The 21934-nt window shown below is 42.3% G+C and overlaps 1 protein-coding gene across 10 annotated transcripts in view; it reads right to left on the reverse strand.

Moving 5' to 3' along the window:
- Positions 1-290: 290 nt before the first annotated feature.
- Positions 291-21934, reverse strand: part of zmynd8.L (zinc finger, MYND-type containing 8 L homeolog) — a 73755-nt gene continuing 52111 nt past the window's right edge. For 9 of the 10 annotated variants that reach the window (XM_041577125.1, XM_041577127.1, XM_041577128.1 and 6 more), the window contains 13 exons: positions 19834-19911; positions 18227-18342; positions 15849-16330; positions 12677-12817; positions 11497-11649; positions 10898-11416; positions 8637-8996; positions 7105-7289; positions 5471-5551; positions 5264-5342; positions 3876-4115; positions 3107-3252; positions 291-1263 (listed from right to left, as the gene is read on the reverse strand). In XM_041577125.1, the coding sequence (XP_041433059.1) occupies positions 1159-1263; positions 3107-3252; positions 3876-4115; positions 5264-5342; positions 5471-5551; positions 7105-7289; positions 8637-8996; positions 10898-11416; positions 11497-11649; positions 12677-12817; positions 15849-16330; positions 18227-18342; positions 19834-19911 (2685 nt within the window). In that variant the 3' untranslated portion in view covers positions 291-1158. The remainder of the gene's footprint in view (positions 1264-3106; positions 3253-3875; positions 4116-5263; positions 5343-5470; positions 5552-7104; positions 7290-8636; positions 8997-10897; positions 11417-11496; positions 11650-12676; positions 12818-15848; positions 16331-18226; positions 18343-19833; positions 19912-21934) is intronic. The other variant, XM_041577126.1, reaches the window with a different exon arrangement.

The following is a 21934-nucleotide window of genomic DNA, read 5'->3' on the forward strand; positions in this document are numbered from 1 at the left end:
TTCCACTTTTTGAGCTTTCAATTGGGGGTCACTGACCCCTACTGCTCTTTGAGTCAACAATTTTACTGTTATTTTCTATTGCTTATCTTTCTATTCCGCCTCTCCTTTTTATCTTCATTCAAACGTCTGCCTGGTTGCTAGGGTAAACTGGACAACAGCAACCAGAAAGCTAAACAAACAAAAAAAAGACCAATGGCAAATAATCTTAGAATATCTCTGTCTGCGTCAAAGGGGAACTGCGCCCCTTATTGACTTTTTCAAAAAATACCCTAAACAGAAGAATCAAAAAAGAAAAAAAAATTTAGATTTAATACAAATTTTATACAAAGAAAAATGTGAAAAAATACTTCGGATATGCTAAAAGCAATTATGCTTCACAAATAAGGCCTGCGCGGCTAATGCAAGTCCCGTCGGCCGTAACAAATCTGTTGTGTGTTTCGCGTGTGCGGCTGCTGAACACACGGGGGTCCGTTACATACAATGGAAGGCGGAAAAGAACACGAATACAATGTACAGCCACGTGGAATGGGTCGGGCATCGAACAGTTAATCGTCTCATTTACATACGTCGTCTCTGATTGGTCGGGAGCCGCTGACATCACAAGCGGAACCAGAATTCAGCGTCCAATGTAACAGGCGGTCGTGATTTTCATGCTTTTATCGAAACGTCCTTATTCTACTCCCAATTCCTAATGTTCGGAGTCGGAGGCGCCTTTATATATATATATAAAATAACAAGGTTATCGAAGTCGATTCTATAACTTTTACGGGGGAATCTGTATTAATAACAACATGTACAATTGGTCGAAAGTCGAATTCACGCGTAATATCCGTAATCCGTTTCACGTAAGCGCTCTGTTTCTGTTTCGCCAAGTTGTTTTGCAGTATGGCAGCTTCCATTCCTCCCCCAGGGGCAGTTTATTTCTAATCCGTTAGGGAAGTTGATGCAGGAGCAGTTTTATTTGTGATCATAAGTTAAAGGTCCGTAGAAAAAAAACAAAAAAAAACCGGTGCTTGAATTATTAAACGACATCCACAAATTGTACAATATTTACACGGGCGGGATCCTCCCCCAAATCTTCAGATGCAGAAGTCCTACCCCAGCCAATGGCGGGAATGTAGTGTTGCCTGTTATTTGTCCAACCGGAGGGCCCCGGGGCTACACCTTTCTCACTTGCGCTGTCCCGCCGCTCTGAACGTACTGGACTCCTCCTCCTCTCACCGACATCGATCCGGCACTTGGACTCACCACCACCGGGATGGTCTGTAAATAAAAAAAAACAAAAACGTAGATTTAAAAGGAGGATTCACCTATTAATATAATATAAAATGGACTATTCTGAGCATCTTTTCGATTGGTCTTCATTATTTATTTTGTATAGTTTTCTTTTAAAATGATTGGCCTTCTTAAAAAAAATGTAAATAGGAATTCAAAGATTTTTTTTTAACTCCGGCACCAGGTAGCGGGTCAAGTCTGGAATAACAGCAGCGACAGCATCCTCAGAACATGGCACTGCTGCAAAGGCTGGATCACAGAACCCTGTAAATGTATAGTAAATACTATAGCATGATAGAGACAAAACTTCTCTATATCCATGCTTTTTAGTTTTAGTACATCATATTCAAATCACAAAAACCCCGCATGGAGCCTAACGCGTTTCATGCAAACCTAGCACTTAGTCATAGGCAATGGCTCCAAGGCATCAGTGAAAACAAATGTATAAGGTGCATGTGCAGGGGAACAGGGGCTTTTGGGAGAGTGGGCAGGCATCGGGGGTGGGCCTCACTAACCCAGTCTGACCCTGTTTCTCACCCACACTTTACCCAAACGTCGCTGAACCTTAATTCCCAGCATTCTCCAATATTATTAAAGCGCTGGATCACCTTTAGTATGTTTTAGAATGGCTAATTCTAAGCAACTTTTCAGTTGACCTTCATTTTTTCTATTTTATAGTTTTTTTTAATTTTTTCTTTCCAGCTTTCAAATGGGGGTCGCTGACCCCATCTAAAAAAACAAATGCTCTGTAATGCTACAAATTAATAGTTATTGCTACTTTGTATTACTCGTCTTTCTATTCAGGCCTCTCCTATTCATATTCCAGTCTCTTCTTCAAATCAATGCATGGTTGCTAGGGGAATTTGGAATCTAGCGACAAGATAACTGAAAAACCACAAATAATAAAAAAATGAAAACCAATTGCAAATTGTCTCAGAATATCCCTCTCTACGTCATACTAAAAGCTCATTTAAAGGTGAACAACCCCTTTAACTATATAATTCAGGCCAGAAGATTAAACTATATCTCTAAATCAATAGAGAGAGAGAGAGAGAGAGAGAGAGAGAGAGAGTGAGAGAGTGAGAGAGAGAGAGAGAGAGAGATTGCCTTGGAATACTATTAGAAAAGAAAACATGAAGCCTTTAAAGGAGAAGATGGCTAAATTTTATATTCTGAACTTATTGCACGAGGCTAAAGTTTGAGCTTGTCAATAGCAGCAATGATCCAGGACTTCAAACTTGTCACAGGGGGTCACCATCTTGGAAAGTGTCTGTGACACTCACATGCTCAGTGGGCTCTGATTGGCTGTTGAGAAGCTAAGCTTAGGGCTCGTCACTAATTATCCAGCAGAAAATGAGCTTCCCTGGCTGTAATATAAGCTGATGCTACAGGTTTGCTGATTATTCAATTCTGATGCAAATTGCACTGGTTTCTGTGCTGCCATGTAGTAATTATCTGTATTAATTACTAATCAGCCTTATATTGTGACATTTCTATTCTATGTGTACTGTATATTGTGAGTGGCTCCCTAAGCTCAGTAAGTGACAGCAACACAGAGCATGTGCAGTGAATCAGCAGAAAAGTAGATGGGGAGCTACTGGGGCATCTTTGGAGACACAGATCTTTACTGCTAAAGGGCTGTGGTTGCCTTGGGCTGGTACAGAAGCACAAAACATCATGTACAACATTTCTAGCTACTTCTTTAGTTAGGGTTTAGTTCTCCTTTAAGAGATGAGCCGCAAGCCAGAAGCTCCTTTCACCTGCAGACAAGACAAGAAACTTTTCAGAAATCACTTTGGCTCTGGACAACCTACAGAGCAGCGATACTTACAGTCACACTTTCTTTGCTTTTGTCACCCTCCTTTTCTTTTGGGGTGCTGCTGCTGCCTTCAGTTGACTGTGGTTGGATGCTAGAGGTCGGCTGCATGGATTTATCGGTGCTGAGTTCGGGGTCAGGCTCTTGCTGTGTGGCTGTAGCTGTAAATGAACAAGAAGATGTTACAATGTGTTTGCTATTAGTAAACATTCTATATTCTCTTGGACTCTATATTTCTTATTGGATCATTTTGAGACTAAGAATGATTTCTGAGGTTAAGGGCAGAGACAGACGCTCAGATTCGGGGAGATTAGACGCCCATCGACAAATCTCCTCTTCTTCGGTGCGACTAATCTCCCCGAACTGCCTCCCACCGACTAGAATGTAAATTGACGGCGGGATGGCAATCGGTTCGCTTCGTTTTTTCTGAAGTCGCCTCACAAGGAGACTCCGGGGACTTCAGAAAACGAATTGATCCGAGTGCCATGCAGCTGGCGGGAGGCAGTTCAGGGAAATTAGTCGACCCGAATAAAAGGCGATTTATAGCCGGGCGACTAAATCTCCCCGAATCTGAGTGTGTGTCTCTGCCCTTAGGAAAAATAAAGATATGGCTCTGTGATGGTATCAGAGAACCGCATGGGTAACCACGGACAACCAAATTTGACCGTATCACAAATATCCACCTCTGCAGCATCCTACAGCTTCAACTGGACGTTGCTAGGTAACTGAAGCCATAGAATCCATTAACAAGGTTGCAGCCGTGCAAACTGAGCCAAGTCCCTACCTGACTGGGTGCATGATTTCATGTGCTCCGGCCAATGGGCTTGCTGACAAGGGTAGTCACAGTAACTTGTATTCCAACAGCAATAAAAGATGGCTTCCTTTTTACAGTTTGCACACCACTGCTTCTTTTTTGTCTCATCCACAGCTTGCTGCTTCTCTAACTCCGTCTGCTTCTTGACTTCTGCGATTAGCCGGTCTCGCTCCTGCTCCAGGCTCTGTCTCATCTCAGCCATGGTAAGCTCTTCAACAACAAACAATATAGAACTTTGATTTAGAATTCATTACACGTCTTCTATTAATGAGCCCCAGCTCCAGGCTCTGTCTCATCTCAGCCATGGTTATAGTCAGTATAAAAATAAAAACTGGGTAAATAGATAGGCTGTGCAAAATGAAATATGTTTCTAATATAGTTAGTTAGGCAAAAATGTAATGTATAAAGGCTGGAGTGACTGGATGTCTAACATAATAGCCAGAACACTACTTCCTGCTTTGCAGCTCTCTTGGTTTCCACTTACCAGGCAGTAACCAATCAGTGACTTGAGGGCGGGCCACATGGTTCATAACTGTTGCTTTTGAATCTGAGCTGAATGCTGAGGATCAATTACAAACTCACTGAACAGTTATGTCCCATGTGGCTCCCCTTATAGTCACTGACTAACTCAGAGTTAGAGAGCTGAAAAGCAGGAAGTAGTGTTCTATCTATTATGTTAGACATCCAGTCACTCCAGCCTTTATACATTACATTTTTGGCTAACTTACTATATTAGAAACATTTTTCATTTTGCACAGCCTGTCTATTTACCCAGTTTTATTTTTACACTGTTTTTACACTGTTCACATGACTTGGGGCAGCTGGGAAATTGACAAAATGTCTAGCCCCATGTCAGATTTCAAAATTGAATATAAAAAAATCTGTTTGCTCTTTTGAGAAATGGATTTCAGTGCAGAATTCTGCTGGAGCAGCACTATTAACGGATTCATTTTGAAAAAACATTTTTTCCCATGACAGTATCCCTTTAATATCAGAAATTTACCAGGTACCCCCGTCTACTGTCCCCTGCAGTTATGGGATCTGATGTCCCTATAGGTTTGTCATTGCTTATACACAGACAGTAGCATTCCCATTATGGAAGTAGAATGTGCATAAACAAAACATTGCTATGGGATTTCAGAGTGAAATAATTAAGCATAAGGGTTTATTTGTGTTTATTCATCCTTAAAACACAGTCTAGTACAGTATGAAATACTTATGTATGAATATTCCTTCTCTATCTATTTGGATTGATGCAGATGCTGCCATATTGCATCAGATAATGGAGACATATTTCACACCAGAATCTCTCAATTACCTCTAGGAATAGCCTCAATATTGCACATTTCCCTTCTTACCCAGGTTGTGCTTCATTTCAGCGAGTTCCTGCTGGTGAAGCCATTGGAGCTTTTCGATTTCAATCCGTAATCGTCGGATCTACAAGAAAACCCGACAGCAATATACAAGGTGAAGCAACAACGTACTGAGATTGTGCTCAGTCATTCAATTCCACACGGCCTCGGCATCAAGCTTACAATCTCATAACCCCTGTGCTTGCTCCGTACCTCGGCTATGGTGCTCCCAGTAGTGTTCTTAGACAAGTCGTTGTAGATTTCAGTCATCGTCCCTTTTATCGCATCCATCATCTGACAACAAAGAAAAGAGGCGCAGGGTCAGGCTTCAGCTTACACTCACATATACAGTTCATTATATTGCTGATCTGAGGCCAACCTATCCTGTTGTGCTGTGGAAATAAGGCTAAGTGTGTGAGCACAAACGTGGACGTAATTGAAATCAACGAAGATGGGGCCATGGAGCAGATTGTGCAAAAATACACAGCAATGGAGCTTTCAGCCCTTGACCCATAGCCTAAGAGCTACTAATATTATATGGCAGAGCTGTGCACTGTAGGTTATCATTTTAGCTGGGCCCCCCTAGATCACAAAATGTAACAGATACTTAACAAACATGGATGTAAAAATCACCCTGCTATAGTTCCAGGGGTACCCAGGGCACAAATAAACACTCACCCCAAATCTCCCCCTAACTGGCCTTCAGACTGGGCCCCCTTAGCTCATAACAAGGTTACAGATATATAGAAACATTGGGGTAACAGTCATCCTGATATAGTTCCAGGGGTACCCAGGGCACAAATAAGCACTCACCCCAAATCTCCCCCTAACTGGCCTTCAGGCTGGGGCCCCTTAGCTCATAACAAGGTTACAGATATATAGAAACATTGGGGTAACAGTCACCCTGCTATAGTTCCAGGGGTACCCAGGGTACAAATAAGCACTCACCCCAAATCTCCCCCTAACTGGCCTTCAGACTGAGCCCCCTTAGCTCATAACAAGGTTACAGATATATAGAAACATTGGGGTAACAGTCACCCTGCTATAGTTCCAGGGGTACCCAGGGTACAAATAAACACTCCCCCCATATCTCCCCCTAACTGGCCTTCAGACTGGGCCCCCTTAGCTCATAACACGGTTACAAATATATAGAAACATTGGGGTAACAGTCACCCTGCTATAGTTCCAGGGGTACCCGGGGTACAAATAAACACTCCCCCCATATCTCCCCCTAACTGGCCTTCAGGCTGGGCCCCCTTAGCTCATAACAAGGTTACAGATATATAGAGACATTGGGGTGTCACCCTGCTATAGTTCCAGGGGTACCCAGGACACAAATAAGCAATCATCCCAAATCTCCCCCTAACTGACCTTCAGACTGGGCCCCCTTAGCTCATAACAAGGTTACAGATATATAGAGACATTGGGGTGTCACCCTGCTATAGTTCCAGGGGTACCCAGGACACAAATAAGCAATCATCCCAAATCTCCCCCTAACTGACCTTCAGACTGGGCCCCTTAGCTCATAACAAGGTTACAGATATATAGAAACATTGGGGTAACAGTCACCCTGCTATAGTTCCAGGGGTACCCAGGGTACAAATAAGCACTCACCCCAAATCTCCCCCTAACTGGCCTTCAGACTGGGCCCCCTTAGCTCATAACAAGGTTACAGATATATAGAAACATTGGGGTAACAGTTACCCTGCTATAGTTCCAGGGGTACCCAGGGCACAAATAAGCACTCACCCCAAATCTCCCCCTAACTGGCCTTCAGACTGGGCACCCTTAGCTCATAACAAGGTTACAGATATAATTACTCAGTAGAAGTTATTCATGTGACTTACTTTACTGGTGTATTTAGCAATATCGGCAGCAACATCAGCAGAAGCAGTGGCAATTGGCAGGTCGTTGCTGATTGGAGGATTTATGGTGTTTGTGGGAGTGGTTACCACAGGCAGCGGAGGAGCGTTAGTGACGAGGGTTATGGTGGAGGTCGTAGTGGCCGGGCTTACGTCTTTCTGTTGCACAGCTGGAAGCACAAGAAACAAGTCATTAGACTTTATATTAGTGTGAGTAGCTACGTCCAACAGGGAGAAGACATTCCCTTTGCTTGTTTGGAGTAGTTTGGCTTTTTCTTGTTTTATTCACAATGGGGGACTACTTTGGGTACTCCGGATGCTGCTCATACTCCAAACACACGTGGGAGAATAAAGGGGAGGTTCATCTTTAAAGGGGAACTAACTCGAAACTGAAAATTTAATATAAGCATCATACTGAAATAAAAAAACTTTCTACATACGATCAATTAAAAATTCTGCATCATTTCTGAAATAATCAAGTTTATGTTCACTATTCCTCTCTCAGCATCTGTTTCTCTTCATTCTCTCTTCATTCAGCAGTTGGGTGTCAGATGAATGATCCAATATATCTTATAGGGGGGCTCCTTTTGCCTAGAAGATGTATTAGAGCTCACTCTATTAAAATCACCAGACATCATGTCTCTCTACATGCAGAATTTGTGCAAAAGGCAGTTATTTTGTTAGATTTTGTTTGTACTGGAATCAATTATTTGAGTTCTAATACATCTGCTAGGAAAGGAATCCCCCCCTATAAGATATATTGGATCTGTCAATGAATATCTGACACCGAACTCCTACATAAAGAAAGAATAAAGAGAAACAGATGCAGAGAGAGGAATAGTGAAGTTAAATTTGATTATTTCAGAAAAGATGCAGAATATTTAATTGATTGTATTTAGAAAGTTTCTTATTTCAGTATGATGACGCTTATATTAAATTGTCATTTTCGCGATAGTTCCCCTTTAAGGGAAGGTTCCTAGTGGGTCTGCTAGGGACACTGCCAGATTTCAACCCCGATTATTTCAGAAACAATGCAGAATTTTTAATTGATTGTATTTAGAAAGTTTCTTACTTAAAGGAAAAGGAAAGTCTTCTTGCACTTGCGGGTGCCAAAAGGTTAGTGCCGAACATTTGGCACCCCCAAGTGCAAGACGACTTTCCTTCTCCTTTAAGTATGAGGACGTTTATATTAAATGTTCATTTTCGCGATAGTTGTCCTTTGAATTATCTTTTAGTATGTCATTCTAAGCACTTTTCAATTGGTCTTCATTATTATTTTTTTCAATATATATTTTTTTAATTATTTGCCTTTTTCTACTGACTCTTTCCAGCTTCCAAATGGGGGTCACTGACCCCATCTAACAAACAAATGCTCTGTAAGGCTACACATGTATTGTTATTGTGACTTTTTATTACTTATCTTACTATTCAGGCCCTTTCCTATTCCTATTTCTCTTTATTTCCAGGAATGCTGGTTTTGCCAGATTACAGTATGTGCCCATTGGTTTCAAGTTTACCTTTCACAGCCTGTCGGGTCTGGTATCTGGTTCCGGTGGGAGACTGCGGAACTGCTGCCGGTTGCTGTTGCTGCTGTTGCCTCTGTACTTTCTGCATATGCCATTTCTGGGACGAGGTCTGAAATTTACTGGAAGAATTCCACCCCACTCTCTGCCCAGTAGGGACTGTTTCCTTAGGCAGCAGTGGCCTTTGCTTTTTGATGGGGCTGCCCGTGGCGGCCGCTGCTACAGGTACTGATGCCAGGGCACTGGTCGTCACGGTAACGCCTACTGCAGGTATAGACTGGGCTGCTGACCGGGTCAGAATGGGGGTTTCTGGCTGGGGTTGGCTGCTGGTGTTTGACACAGCAGGGGCTTTACCTGCACACAAAACATTCATGGGGAAATGATCACTATTGTTCTCACCACGCCAATTCACCAAACTACAGTGCTTTTATGATTTGGTTAAAGGGCATGTAAAGGCAAAAAAATAAAATCCCATTTTTACTTTCTTCAATATACTTTAATTAAAAAATGTGTACAGTTTTTATAAGAACCCTGACTGTATGCAGTGAAATTCTCCCTTCATTTACTGCTGTGGATAGGAATTGTCAGACGGTCCCTAACTGCTCTGCAGGGAAACAATCATACTTATGAACAGCAGGGGGAGCCCCCGTCTTACTTCCCAGCCATGCAGAACTCAAGCAGCTTTGTTTGTTTCCCTGTAGAACAGTCGGCGACTGTGTAGAGATTTGTATTGGATTTTATTTTTGCCTTTACATCCCCTTTACTGTTTCCAACTCCAGCTGCAGGGACAAAGATCATGGAGCCAGATTTAAACAGATAAACTGGGATTCTATTTGGAGGATTATTTTGCTGCAGCCACTGGTTCTGCAGAGTTGGAGAAAGTTTGTATTAAACAATACAAAAACTATAAAATCCACATTAGATTACATGACAACACAGGACCCAGTGCAGTCTGTATATTCTGATTATTAATCAGTCTTGCTGTATCGGCTTCTGGCAGATATTATTTGACTTGTGTTTTGATAATTTATGACGATCCCTAAGCAGCCCAGACCACACTGAGCATGTGCACAGTCTTGGTCTTGCAAAGATGTATAACAAAGTTACAAGATGGTGACCCCCTGTGGCCAACTTTGAAAGCATAAATCATTTGTTTGATTAGGCTTGTGGTGCAGTAAGTTCATGTTTATGTTTAGTATACAAAATACAGCATTTCTAGCCTTATTCTATTTTAGACTTTCCTTGTCCTTTAAGAACTGAGGATTGGTTCTGACTCTGAATGGTTAACTATGGGTGCCATAACACAGCTCATTGCACTTGGCAAATCACTTTTCTCTTTAAAATCGATCATTCAGTGGCTAGGAGAAACTCGTTTGGGCACACGTGATTAAAGGGGAGGTATCGCGAAAATTAAAATTGAATACAAGCTTCATTATATTGAAATATTTCGTAAGACTTTGTTTGTACTGGAATCAGTTGTTTGAGTGAGCCCTAATACATCTGCTAGGAAAGGATGAAGAGAAGAGAGAATGAAGAGAAACAGATGCGGAGAGAGGAATAGTGAACAGAAACATGATAGAAACGATGCAAAATTTTTAATTGATTACATTTAGAAAGTGTCTTATTACATTATGACGAAGCTTGTATTAAATTTTAATTTTCGCGATAGTTCCCCTTTAACCTTTTAGCATCAGAACCAAGGTTTTCAACTGAACTCTATATGATAAGAGGTGCCTGATTTTACTCTAGAAAGTGTAACAATGGTCTGGTATTAACTCCAAGAAACACACGCTGCAGCAATCAGAATCCTGTGAAATATTCGGAGGGCAGCAGGGTGCGTTTCTTGGAGTTATAGGTGGGTCCCTGGCAGGGAGACCAGCAACTTGCACCCGACGCTACAACAAACGGTGAGTTATAGTTGAGCATCGCTTGCATTTGGTTGTAGGGATGCACCGAATCCGCTATGTTGGATACGGCCAAACCCCCGAATCCTTCGCAAACGATTTGGCCGAATACCGAACCGAATTTGCATATGCAAATTAGGGGGGAGAGGAAAACATTTTTACTTCCTTGTTTTGTTACAAAAAGTCACACGATTTCCCTTCATGCCCCTAATTTTTATATGCAAATTGGGATTCGGTTCGGCCGGGCAGAAGGATTCCAAACCGAATCCTGGATTCGGTGCATCCCTACTTGGTTGTAATGGTCTGGTATTAAATCGATGTACAGCAGCAGGTAAAATTGTTGCTACGTACTTTCTTGTTGCTTGGCCAGTGTTTCCTTTGCTTCTTTCTTGTGTTTGCGACCTTCTCGCCCAGCCTGATCCTCTCCCAAATCTATGACCAGTTCACTTTCAGAATCAGAGTCCAAACCCAGACGGACTGTGGGAGAGTCCGCCTCATCTTTCCCTTTCAGCTTTTCCTTGGCGGCGATTTTGGCCTTTTCCGTGACCTCCTTCGGTGTTTCCAGACCGGATTTATCTTTGGAGGGGGCGTCTTTTTTCTCGGCGGCCGTGGGAGTGATTTTTGTAGTATCCTTGGTATCAGCAGAGGCGGGTGGCTTGGCTTTCTTCTTTAACGATGATGCCGAAGAAGAAGAGGAGGATTCTTTTTCAGCTTTGACGCTCTCCTTCTCCTCGCCATCTTCGTGTTCGTTCTTGGTCTTCTGCTCCTCATCGCTGGCGTATTCGCTGTCGCTGCTGTCTGTTTTCTCGGATTCCTCGGAGTCGCTGTGTTCCACAGCCGTGTAGACGTCCTCGGAGATTTCGTTGATCCCTGAATGTACAAACATCAAGTCAAAACCTTTGTGTTCTGGCCTTGTTTTGTTTTTAATTAGGAAAGCAAGGTTTTCATACCTAATTGGGCTTTGCAGCTCTCTATGGTTTTGTCAAGATTAAGCTGAAATCTGCTCCGGATCTGTCTCTTTGGGGATACAAGTGGGGTGGGTGTAGATTGCTGTAAGACCGATTCACTGAGCTCCTGTAAATCCATTTCTGCCTTGCTGCGGTCTAAAATAAAACAGTATAAATACGTTTAATCGAACTTGCTGCTCATACACATATACAAGGTACGGTGATGTAATTGTGTCTCTCTTGCTTTTATTTCTTTACTGTATATAAAGGTGCTACTTGTTATATTTCTCTGTACTGAGCACAATCCAACAGCCCCTCAAAAGAAACTATAAAACTATGCTAACATAGGTATCCCACTGTATTGAGCATGATTCAGCAGGAACAGCCAGTACAGAGAGATCCCATAAAACTATGGCAGCATAGGTATTCCCTGTACTAAGCACAATTCAGCAGGAACAGTCCCCTAAGTTTGCTTATAGTCTGTACAGAGAGATCCCATAAAACTATGGCAGCATAGGTATTCCCCTGTACTAAGCACAATTCAGCAGGAACAGCCCCTAACTTTGCTCATAATCTGTACAGAGAGATCCCATAAAACTATGGCAGCATAGGTATTCCCTGTACTAAGCACAATTCTGGAGGAACAGCCCCTAAATTTGCTCATAGTCTGTACAGAGAGATCCCATAAAACTATGTCAGCATAGGTATTCCCTGTACTAAGCACAATTCTGGAGGAACAGCCCCTAAATTTGCTCATAGTCTGTACAGAGAGATCCCATAAAACTAAGGCAGCATAGGTATTCCCCTGTACTAAGCACAATTCAGCAGGAACAGTCCCGTAAGTTTGCTCATAGTCTGTACAGAGAGATACCATAAAACTATGGCAGCATAGGTATTCCTCTGTACTAAGCACAATTCAGCAGGAACAGTCCCCTAAGTTTGCTCATATTCTGTACAGAGAGATCCCATAAAACTAAGGCAGCATAGGTATTCCCCTGTACTAAGCACAATTCAGCAGGAACAGCCCCGTAAGTTTGCTCATAGTCTGTACAGAGAGATACCATAAAACTATGGCAGCATAGGTATTCCCCTGTACTAAGCACAATTCAGCAGGAACAGCCCCGTAAGTTTGCTCATAGTCTGTACAGAGAGATATCATAGTGTCTGTTGTGGAATAACTGACCAAGATTGAGGTTGAGGATGCTCCCTGTGGTGGCCGATCGATCTTGCTTGGAGGACACGGGTGTAGATGATTGAGGAGAGAAAGGTTTGGGGCTGTCTGTTATACTACCCCCATGGCCAGGTTTTGTTGCTTTAGGAGAGGCTGAAAGGAGAAAGACTGTAAGAAACTTGTAAACAGTGTAGATATTATGTATACAGAACCGTACAGCCCCATTAGAAATTAGCAACCCAACATAATCTAAGTAATTACTGTGAGTAATAACTGTGAGTAATTAGGAGTATTCAACTTGGCAAATATTCCTCAATGCACGTAGGTGCTGAGGTTTACGTATTTCTAGATCTTGCTAGAAATCTGGATAAATAAATAATATAAATATTATTTTTTACATGTATTTATAAAACATAAACCATACATGGGTGTATACCTTATACAAACCTGTACAAGAAAACACAAAAACAACCTATACAAAAGGTAAAGAGGGCCCTGCTGTTTTCTGCAGAACAGGGAGCTATTGATAAGATCTACCAGTACAGGGAACCATCATGTGTCGCCCAAGATTATTTACGCTCAACTGCGGTTGACAAATCTCATAAACCAACATATATATAAGCTTCAGCATACTGAAATAAGAACCTTTCTAAATACAATCAATTAAATATTCTGTACCGTTTCTTAAATAATCAAGTTTATATTCACTATTCCTCTCTCAGCATCTGTTTCTCTTCATTCTGTCTTCATTCAGCAGTTGGGTGTCAGATATTTAGATCCAATATATCTTATAGGGGGGCTTCCTTTCCTAGCAGATGTATTAGAGCTCACTCAAATAACTGATTCCAGTACAAACAAAATCTAACAAAATAAATGACTTTTGCACAAATTCTGCATGTAGAGAGACATGATGTCTAGCGTCAGATATTCATTGACAATTAGATCCAATATATCTTATAGGGGGGCTCCTTTTGCCTAGAAGATGTATTAGAGCTCACTCTATTAAAATTACCAGACATCATGTCTCTCTACATGCAGGATTTGTGCAAAAGGCAGTTATTTTGTTAGATTTTGTTTGTACTGGAATCAGTTATTTGAGTGAGCTCTAATACATCTGATAGGAAAGGGAGGCCCCCATAAGATATATTGAATCTAACTGTCAATGAATATCTGACACCCAACTGCTGAATGAAGACAGAATGAAGAGAAACAGATGCTGAGAGAGGTATAGTGAAGATAAACTTGATTATTTCGGAAAAGATGCAGAATATTTAATTGATTGTATTTAGAAAGTTTCATTTTTCAGTATGATGAAGCTTATATTAAATTGTCATTTTTGAGATAGTTCCCCTCTAAAGGTGGCCATACACGGATAGATCCGCTCGTTTGGCGATGTCGCCAAACGAGCGGATCTCCCTCCGATATGCCCACCTTGAGGTGGGCAATATCGGGCTGATCCGATCGTGGGCCCTAGGGCCCAACGATCGGATCCTAGCGTTCGCCAAACGGGCGGTCGGATCGCGGGACCGCATCAACGAACAGATGCGGCCGCGATCCGACGGGATTTTTAACCCCATCCGATCGAGATCTGGCCGACTTTCGGCCAGATCTCGATCGGGGAAGCCCGTCGGGGGCCCCCATACACGGGCCAATAAGCTGCCGACTTGGTCTGTCGGCAGCTTTTATCGGCCCGTGTATGGCCACCTTAAGGGAGGGTTCCTAGTGGGTCTGCTAGACACTGCCAGATTTCCTCTCCCGTGGGCTAATGACCAATTCGTGGTCTTCAACCTTCATCTATTCAGCTGTTAAAAAGCACTAAACGTTGCAGCCCAGGTACAGCTATTGTAGGCTGACAGTATCTGATACGGCTAAAGGGGCCATACACTCACAGATATTATCGTATGAAACGATTTTTGTACGATATTCGGTGCGTGTATGGTGGGAAACGAGCCGATCGATTTCGGCTGAAGACTTGGATATCGGTTGGCTCATTAATCGGGCTGGTTGTAGAATTTTGATTGGGTGCCTTCAAAACATCAGCCATTGTTAGTGCTGAATGATCTATTATTTCTATTGTATATCTGACGATTCAGCTCTACACGTGTGTATTGAAACAAGAGATCTTTCCTGGAAAAATCTTAAGGTGGCTATATACTATTAGATCCACTTGTTTGGCGAAAAAGATCTTTTCCAGGAAAGATCTTAAGGTGACCATACACTATTAGATCAGCTCATCTGGCAAAAAGATCTTAAGGTGACCATACACCATAAAATCCGTTAGTCTGGCAAAAAGATCTTAAGGTGGCCATACACTAATAGATCCTCTTGTTTGGCAAAAAGATCTTTTCCAGGGAAGATCTTAACGTGACCATACACTATTAGATCCGCTAGTTTGGTGAAAAGATCTTTTCCAGGAAAGAAGTTTTAAGGCGGCCATACACTATTAGATCCGCTCTTTGGCTAAGGTCGCCAAACGAGCGGATCTTAACCTGATGTACCTACTAACAGCAGGGCGATATTGAGTTAATCTGAACATTTGGCCATGGGGCTGAACAATCAGATTGTTATGAGAATGGGTGCCACATCAAATAGCCAATACTGTCCTGGATCGAAGAAAAAAAATTAAACCTGCCCGATCAATATCTGACCGATTTTTGGCCTGATATCAATCGGGAGGACCCATCGGAAGCCCCACACTCAGGCAGATAAGTTGCAGAATCCGTCTAAACTACCAATATCGTCAGCTTTAGGGTCCGGGCACACGGGCAGATTCAGGGAGATTAGTTGCCAGACGACAAATCTCCTCTTCTTCGCGGATCCTCGAACTGCCTCCCCCTGCCTTCCGCCGGCTAAAATGTAAATCGCCTGGGGCAGGCACACGGAGTGCTTCATTTTCAGAAGCCGCCCGTAATTGCCTCACTTCTGGCGACTTCTGAAAATGAAGCGATACGTGTGCTTGCCCCCGGGCCATTAACATTTTAGCTGATGGAAGGCAGATCGGGGAGATTAGTGGCCGCGAAGAAGAGATTTGTGGTCTGGCGACTAATCTCCCCGTGTGGCCAGACCCTTAATCTGCCTGTGTATGGCTACCTTTAATTGTAGCCTGTATGGCCACCTATAGGTTAGGCTTGCAAATAAAGCCATTTAAAGTAGGTGTTTACTATAATCCCACTACTTATCCCACCTGTGCTCTTATCTGTAAAGTCCATGGATTCCTCACTTGCGCTAAAGTGACTCGACGCTACTTTCTTCTCCGCCTCCTGTTCCGCGTCGGATCCAGTATGAACAGAAGAGTTTGTGCTCATTGGTGAGCGAGGCATGTCCGTTAAAGAAATCCTCCTCCCGCCGCTACTGTTCAGCATGGGTTTGCTCATCAGGATTTTCGGTGACGCCGTCATGTCAAAGTTCAGTTTGATTTTCTCCTGTTTATCGGTCTTTGCCGTTCCAGCACTTGGGTTCCCGGTGTCCAGCAGCATTTGGTAATGGTTGTTAGGGGTGTAAGGTGTCCGAAAAGGGGCGTAATTAAAAACTCCAAACCTCTTGCGGATGTTCTCTACATAGACCTCCATCTCCTGCATGGCGCTGTTGAAAATGCTTTTTGTTTTTTTCACAGAGAAGGGGATCTCTTTGGACATGAGGTAGCAGTTATTCATTGGTACCCAGGCTCTGAAATCATTAGGAACAGCGTCAAACTCCCAACAAAGCACATTCTTTCATTAAAATGATAATTATTATCCCCGAATATCCTCTTTAACATTCTGACACACTAAGTTTGTTTTGTGCAGTTTTCTGTTCTTTATAAGATATCGGAGATTCATAAAATACACATATTGTGGTTTGGTTTACTTCTCCTCTGTTCCTTAAAACAATTAAGGGGAATGTCAAAGCAAACACTTTTATTGTCACAATTGTTCCAAAGGGAACAACTTGAAATGTCTTAAATTGGCGTCTATTTCCAAGTTACTGACAAAATGCAAAGGATACTTTAGTGCAATGGGAAATGAAACAGTTGCAGCAATAACAATGATTTGTATTTAAATAGGTTTCAGATATGATTTTTGACCACTGTGATGGTATACTCCATTGTGTGGATGGCTAGAATATCAGCCATAAAGCAGGGCAGGACTGCTGCTTACAATGGGGATCAGATAGGATCTGTGAAGTCACTGGGACAGAATGCTCTGTTATACAGATAGCTAAAATCTCAGCTGCCATAAAGCAGGACAGGACTGCTGCTTACAATGGGGATCAGATAGGATCTGTGCAGCCACTGGGACAGAATGATCTGTTATATAGATAGCTAGAATCTCAGCTGCCATAAAGCAGGGCAGGACTGTTGCTTACAATGGGGATCAGATAGGATCTGTGCAGCCACTGGGACAGAATGATCTGTTATATAGATAGCTAGAATCTCAGCTGCCATAAAGCAGGGCAGGACTGTTGCTTACAATGGGGATCAGATAGGATCTGTGCAGCCACTGGGACAGAATGTTCTGTTATAAAGATAGCTAGAATCTCAGCTGCCATAAAGCAGGACAGGACTGCTGCTTACAATGGGGATCATATAGGATCTGTGCAGCCACTAGGACAGAATGTTCTGTTATACAGATAGCTAGAATCTCAGCTGCCATAAAGCAGGGCAGGACTGCTGCTTACAATGGGGATCAGATAGGATCTGTGCAGCCACTGGGACAGAATGTTCTGTTATACAGATAGCTAGAATCTCAGCTGCCATAAAGCAAGGCAGGACTGCTGCTTACAATGGGGATCAGATAGGATCTGTGCAGCCACTGGGACAGAATGATCTGTTATATAGATAGCTAGAATCTCAGCTGCCATAAAGCAGGGCAGGACTGTTGCTTACAATGGGGATCAGATAGGATCTGTGCAGCCACTGGGACAGAATGTTCTGTTATAAAGATAGCTAGAATCTCAGCTGCCATAAAGCAGGACAGGACTGCTGCTTACAATGGGGATCAGATAGGATCTGTGCAGCCACTAGGACAGAATGTTCTGTTATACAGATAGCTAGAATCTCAGCTGCCATAAAGCAGGGCAGGACTGCTGCTTACAATGGGGATCAGATAGGATCTGTGCAGCCACTGGGACAGAATGTTCTGTTATACAGATAGCTAGAATCTCAGCTGCCATAAAGCAGGGCAGGACTGCTGCTTACAATGGAGATCAGACAGGATCTGTGCAGCCACTGGGACAGAATGCTCTGTTATACAGATGACAGCTAGAATCTCAGCTGCCATAAAGCAGGGCAGGACTGCTGCTTACAATGGGGATCAGATAGGATCTGTGCAGCCACTGGGACAGAATGTTCTGTTATACAGATAGCTAGAATCTCAGCTGCCATAAAGCAGGGCAGGACTGCTGCTTACAATGGAGATCAGACAGGATCTGTGCAGCCACTGGGACAGAATGCTCTGTTATACAGATGACAGCTAGAATCTCAGCTGCCATAAAGCAGGGCAGGACTGCTGCTTACAATGGGGATCAGATAGGATCTGTGCACAGGTGTGAATGTGAACACTGAGGACTTATCTGCTCTCCCACCTGTCATGCTGACCGAAGAATCGTGCGTCAACCTGTCCATCCTTATCTCTAAGTGCTTTTGCAGGCCAGAAGGGAAATCCTTTTAATTTCGCCCAGACCAATGGGTGTGGATTGCTCTAAAGAGAAAACCAAAAGTTGTTCAAGATGTGTTAGGCCTATGCAATATTACTGTGGCACAGTACTGCCCAATTGTTCTATGTAACAGGCTGATCGTCCAATATATCACTTGACTAGGGAACTGGAGTATAATCAAACTTTGATGTCATATACAGACATCAGTGCAACACCGGGCAGTTGTGAGCCACAAAAATCTCCAGCTAGAATGTCCTACTGTAGCAGATAATAGCAGAATTATTTAAAAAAATGTTTATTAATTTACAAAAGCAAAGCTGCAGCAGGAACAGGTTTACTCATAGTCTGCATACTAGAGAAAGATCCCATAAAACTATGGCAGCATAGGTATTCCCCTGTACTAAGCACAATTCAGCAGGAACAGCCCCCTAAGTTTGCTCATAGTCTGTACAGAGAGATCCCATAAAACTATGGCAACATAGGTATTCCCTGTACTAAGCACAATTCAGCAGGAACAGTCCCTAAGTTTGCTCATAGTCTGTTCAGAGAGATCCCATAAAACTATGGCAGCATAAGTATTCCCTGTACTAAGCACAATTCAGCAGGAACAGCCCCCTAAGTTTGCTCATAGTCTGTACAGAGAGATCCCATTTAACTATGGCAAAATAGGTATTCCCCTGTACTAAGCACAATTCTGCAGGAACAGTCCCTAAGTTTGCTCATATTCTGTACAGAGAGATCCCTTAAAACTATGACAGCATAGGTATTCCACTGTACTAAGCACAATTCAGCAGGAACAGTCCCCTAAGTTTCCTCATAGTCTGTACAGAGAGATCCCATAAAACTATGGCAGTATAGGTATTCCCTGTACTAAGCACAATTCAGCAGGAACAGTCCCTAAGTTTGCTCATAGTCTGTACAGAGAGATCCCATAAAACTATGGCAGCATAGGTATTCCCCTGTACTAAGCACAATTCAGCAGGAACAGCCCCTAAGTTTGCTCATAGTCTGTACAGAGAGATCCCATAAAACTATGGCAGCATAGGTATTCCCCTGTACTAAGCACAATTCAGCAGGAACAGTCCCCTAAGTTTCCTCATAGTCTTTACAGAGAGATCCCATAAAACTATGGCAGCATAGGTATTCCCTGTACTAAGCACAATTCAGCAGGAACAGCCCCTAAGTTTGCTCATAGTCTGTACAGAGAGATCCCATAAAACTATGGCAGCATAGGTATTCCCTGTACTAAGCACAATTCAGCAGGAACAGTCCCCTAAGTTTCCTCATAGTCTTTACAGAGAGATCCCATAAAACTATGGCAGCATAGGTATTCCCTGTACTAAGCACAATTCAGTAGGAACAGTCCCTAAGTTTGCTCATAGTCTGTACAGAGAGATCCCATAAAACTATGGCAGTATAGTGATATCTGCCCCGAGCTTTGATATATAAGTGACAGATCGAGGCTGCTGGTGACAGAAGAAAGGCAAATGAATAAAGACAGGGTAAAACTACTCACAGACAGACATGATACTTACACAGGGTTCACAAAACCAACTCTCTCTTTTTTGGCAAGCAGCTAAGTAACATTCAGGACAGACTTCGATTTCATTCATCTGAAGAGGCAAACAATAGAATGAGGTTAGTAACAGGGTGCGACCGATTCCAAAAACAAAAGCTGTGCAGCTGGAGGTGACAGTTGTGTTGGATGAGCAGCGAGTATCTTTACTCTCCGTTATACAGTATAGTGAGGACAGTGTTATTTTGTGTATGTACAACTAATATTCCCTCCCTGTGTATATAGAGATATATTTATATGTATAGGTTTGAGCTGCCATATTGTTTAACATGTAGTTATTGAGATTTTACGGTAACTTTTAGTATGTTATAGAATGGACAATTCTAAGCAACTTTTCGATTGGCCTGTATAATATATTTTTTATTGTTTTTTTTTAATTATTTGCCTTTTTCTTCTGACTCTTTCCAGCTTTCAAATAGGGGTCACTGACCCCATCTAAAAAAACAAATGCTCTGTAAGGCTACATTTTTTTGTTGCTTTTTAATACTCATCTTTCTATTCAGGCCTCTCGGATTCCTATTCTTTTATTTAAATCAGTGCATGGTTGTTAGGGTAATATGGACCCTAGCAACCAGATGGCTGAAACTGCAAACTGGAGAGCTGCTGCATAAAAAAGTAAATAACGCTAAAACCACAATTAATAAAAAATTAAAACCAACTGCAAATTGTCTTAGAACATACCTCTCTACATCATACTAACAGTTACCCCAAAGGTGAACAACCCCGCTTTAATCATCTAAAGGTGCAGTTCCACAGCTGAACACCAGATGGCAAAAAAATGACTACAAATGACTCCTATTTGCAGAGTGAAGCAGAGTCAATGATAAGGATGAAGGTGCTCCTGCAGTCCTGTTGTATGACCCCCCCAACAGCTCCCGCCTCTCTGTCGTTCATGAGATGCGAGCAGAAAAATTACCAGCATTAGCATGTGAATAGTCTGTAATCACGACACCATATTAAAGGGAAAATATACTCTTGCTTATCTACATTTATTTTCTCTTACATACCTCTTCCTATACGTAACCAACTAAAGGTAAAACAAAGCCTATTTATAGGTAGCATTTGTATTTAAAAGTATTAGGGCTTCTCTGTGTATTTCTATTTCTGCAAAGCGGTAGAAGCTGCCATATTGTTTCCCACAGCCAGTACAGTATGAGGGGAAAGCTTCTATAAGCAGGGATTCTTCAATTCCGGAATTTTTTTAATTACGGAAAGGCTGTCTCCAATTGACTCCATTTTATCCATTTCAAAATGATTTCCTTTTTCTGTGTAATAATAAAACAGTCGCTTGTACTTGATCCCAACTAAGATATAATTAATTCTTATTGGAGGCAAAACCAGCCTATTGGGTTTATTTCATGTTTACATGATTTTTTTACTAGACTTAAAGTATGAAGATTATGGAAAGATCCGTTATCCAGAAAGCCTCAGGTCATGAGCATTCTGTATAATATATAATTCAAATGCGCAGAGGAGAGTTCTGTTCATGCACTTTGCTGTTTATCCAGTGGGATTTCTACAGAAGTTAAATCTGTATTAAAAGATTTTTTCCTATATAAGCGGCTCTTCACATATGGGGGCAAATTTACTAAAATGCGAAGTGGCTAACGATGGTGAAAATTCGCCAGCGTGACGTCATTTTGCCACTTCGCAAATTTACTATCAGTGACCCTGGCGAAAATTCGCCAGCGAAGTGGATAGCCTAGGGCAACTTCGCACCCTAACGCTGGCGAAGTTGCACTCTGGCGAAGGGGGCGAAACTACGCAATTTTACTACGATTTTTTTTTTTGTGAACGTTACCTCCTTCGCCAGAGTTTACTTCGCCAGGTCAGAGCAGGCGAAGTTCAATAGAGTAGACATGAGTTTGTGAAAAAAAAAAGTTGAAAAAAAAGTCTCAAAATGTTGAACACTGGCGTTTTTTGGGTGATAGGCTGAAAAAGAGCGAAACATTTCTTTAGGGTGCCCACCTTCCCCCCAAAATTTGTTATCATATGGCACCTTACATATACTGTGTATAGAACACCTACTTAAACTTTTATTAAGTTTCCCTGGGCTTGTG

Source organism: Xenopus laevis, chromosome 9_10L (genome assembly GCF_017654675.1).
Source record: "Xenopus laevis strain J_2021 chromosome 9_10L, Xenopus_laevis_v10.1, whole genome shotgun sequence".
In the NCBI taxonomy this organism is placed as follows: domain Eukaryota; kingdom Metazoa; phylum Chordata; class Amphibia; order Anura; family Pipidae; genus Xenopus; species Xenopus laevis.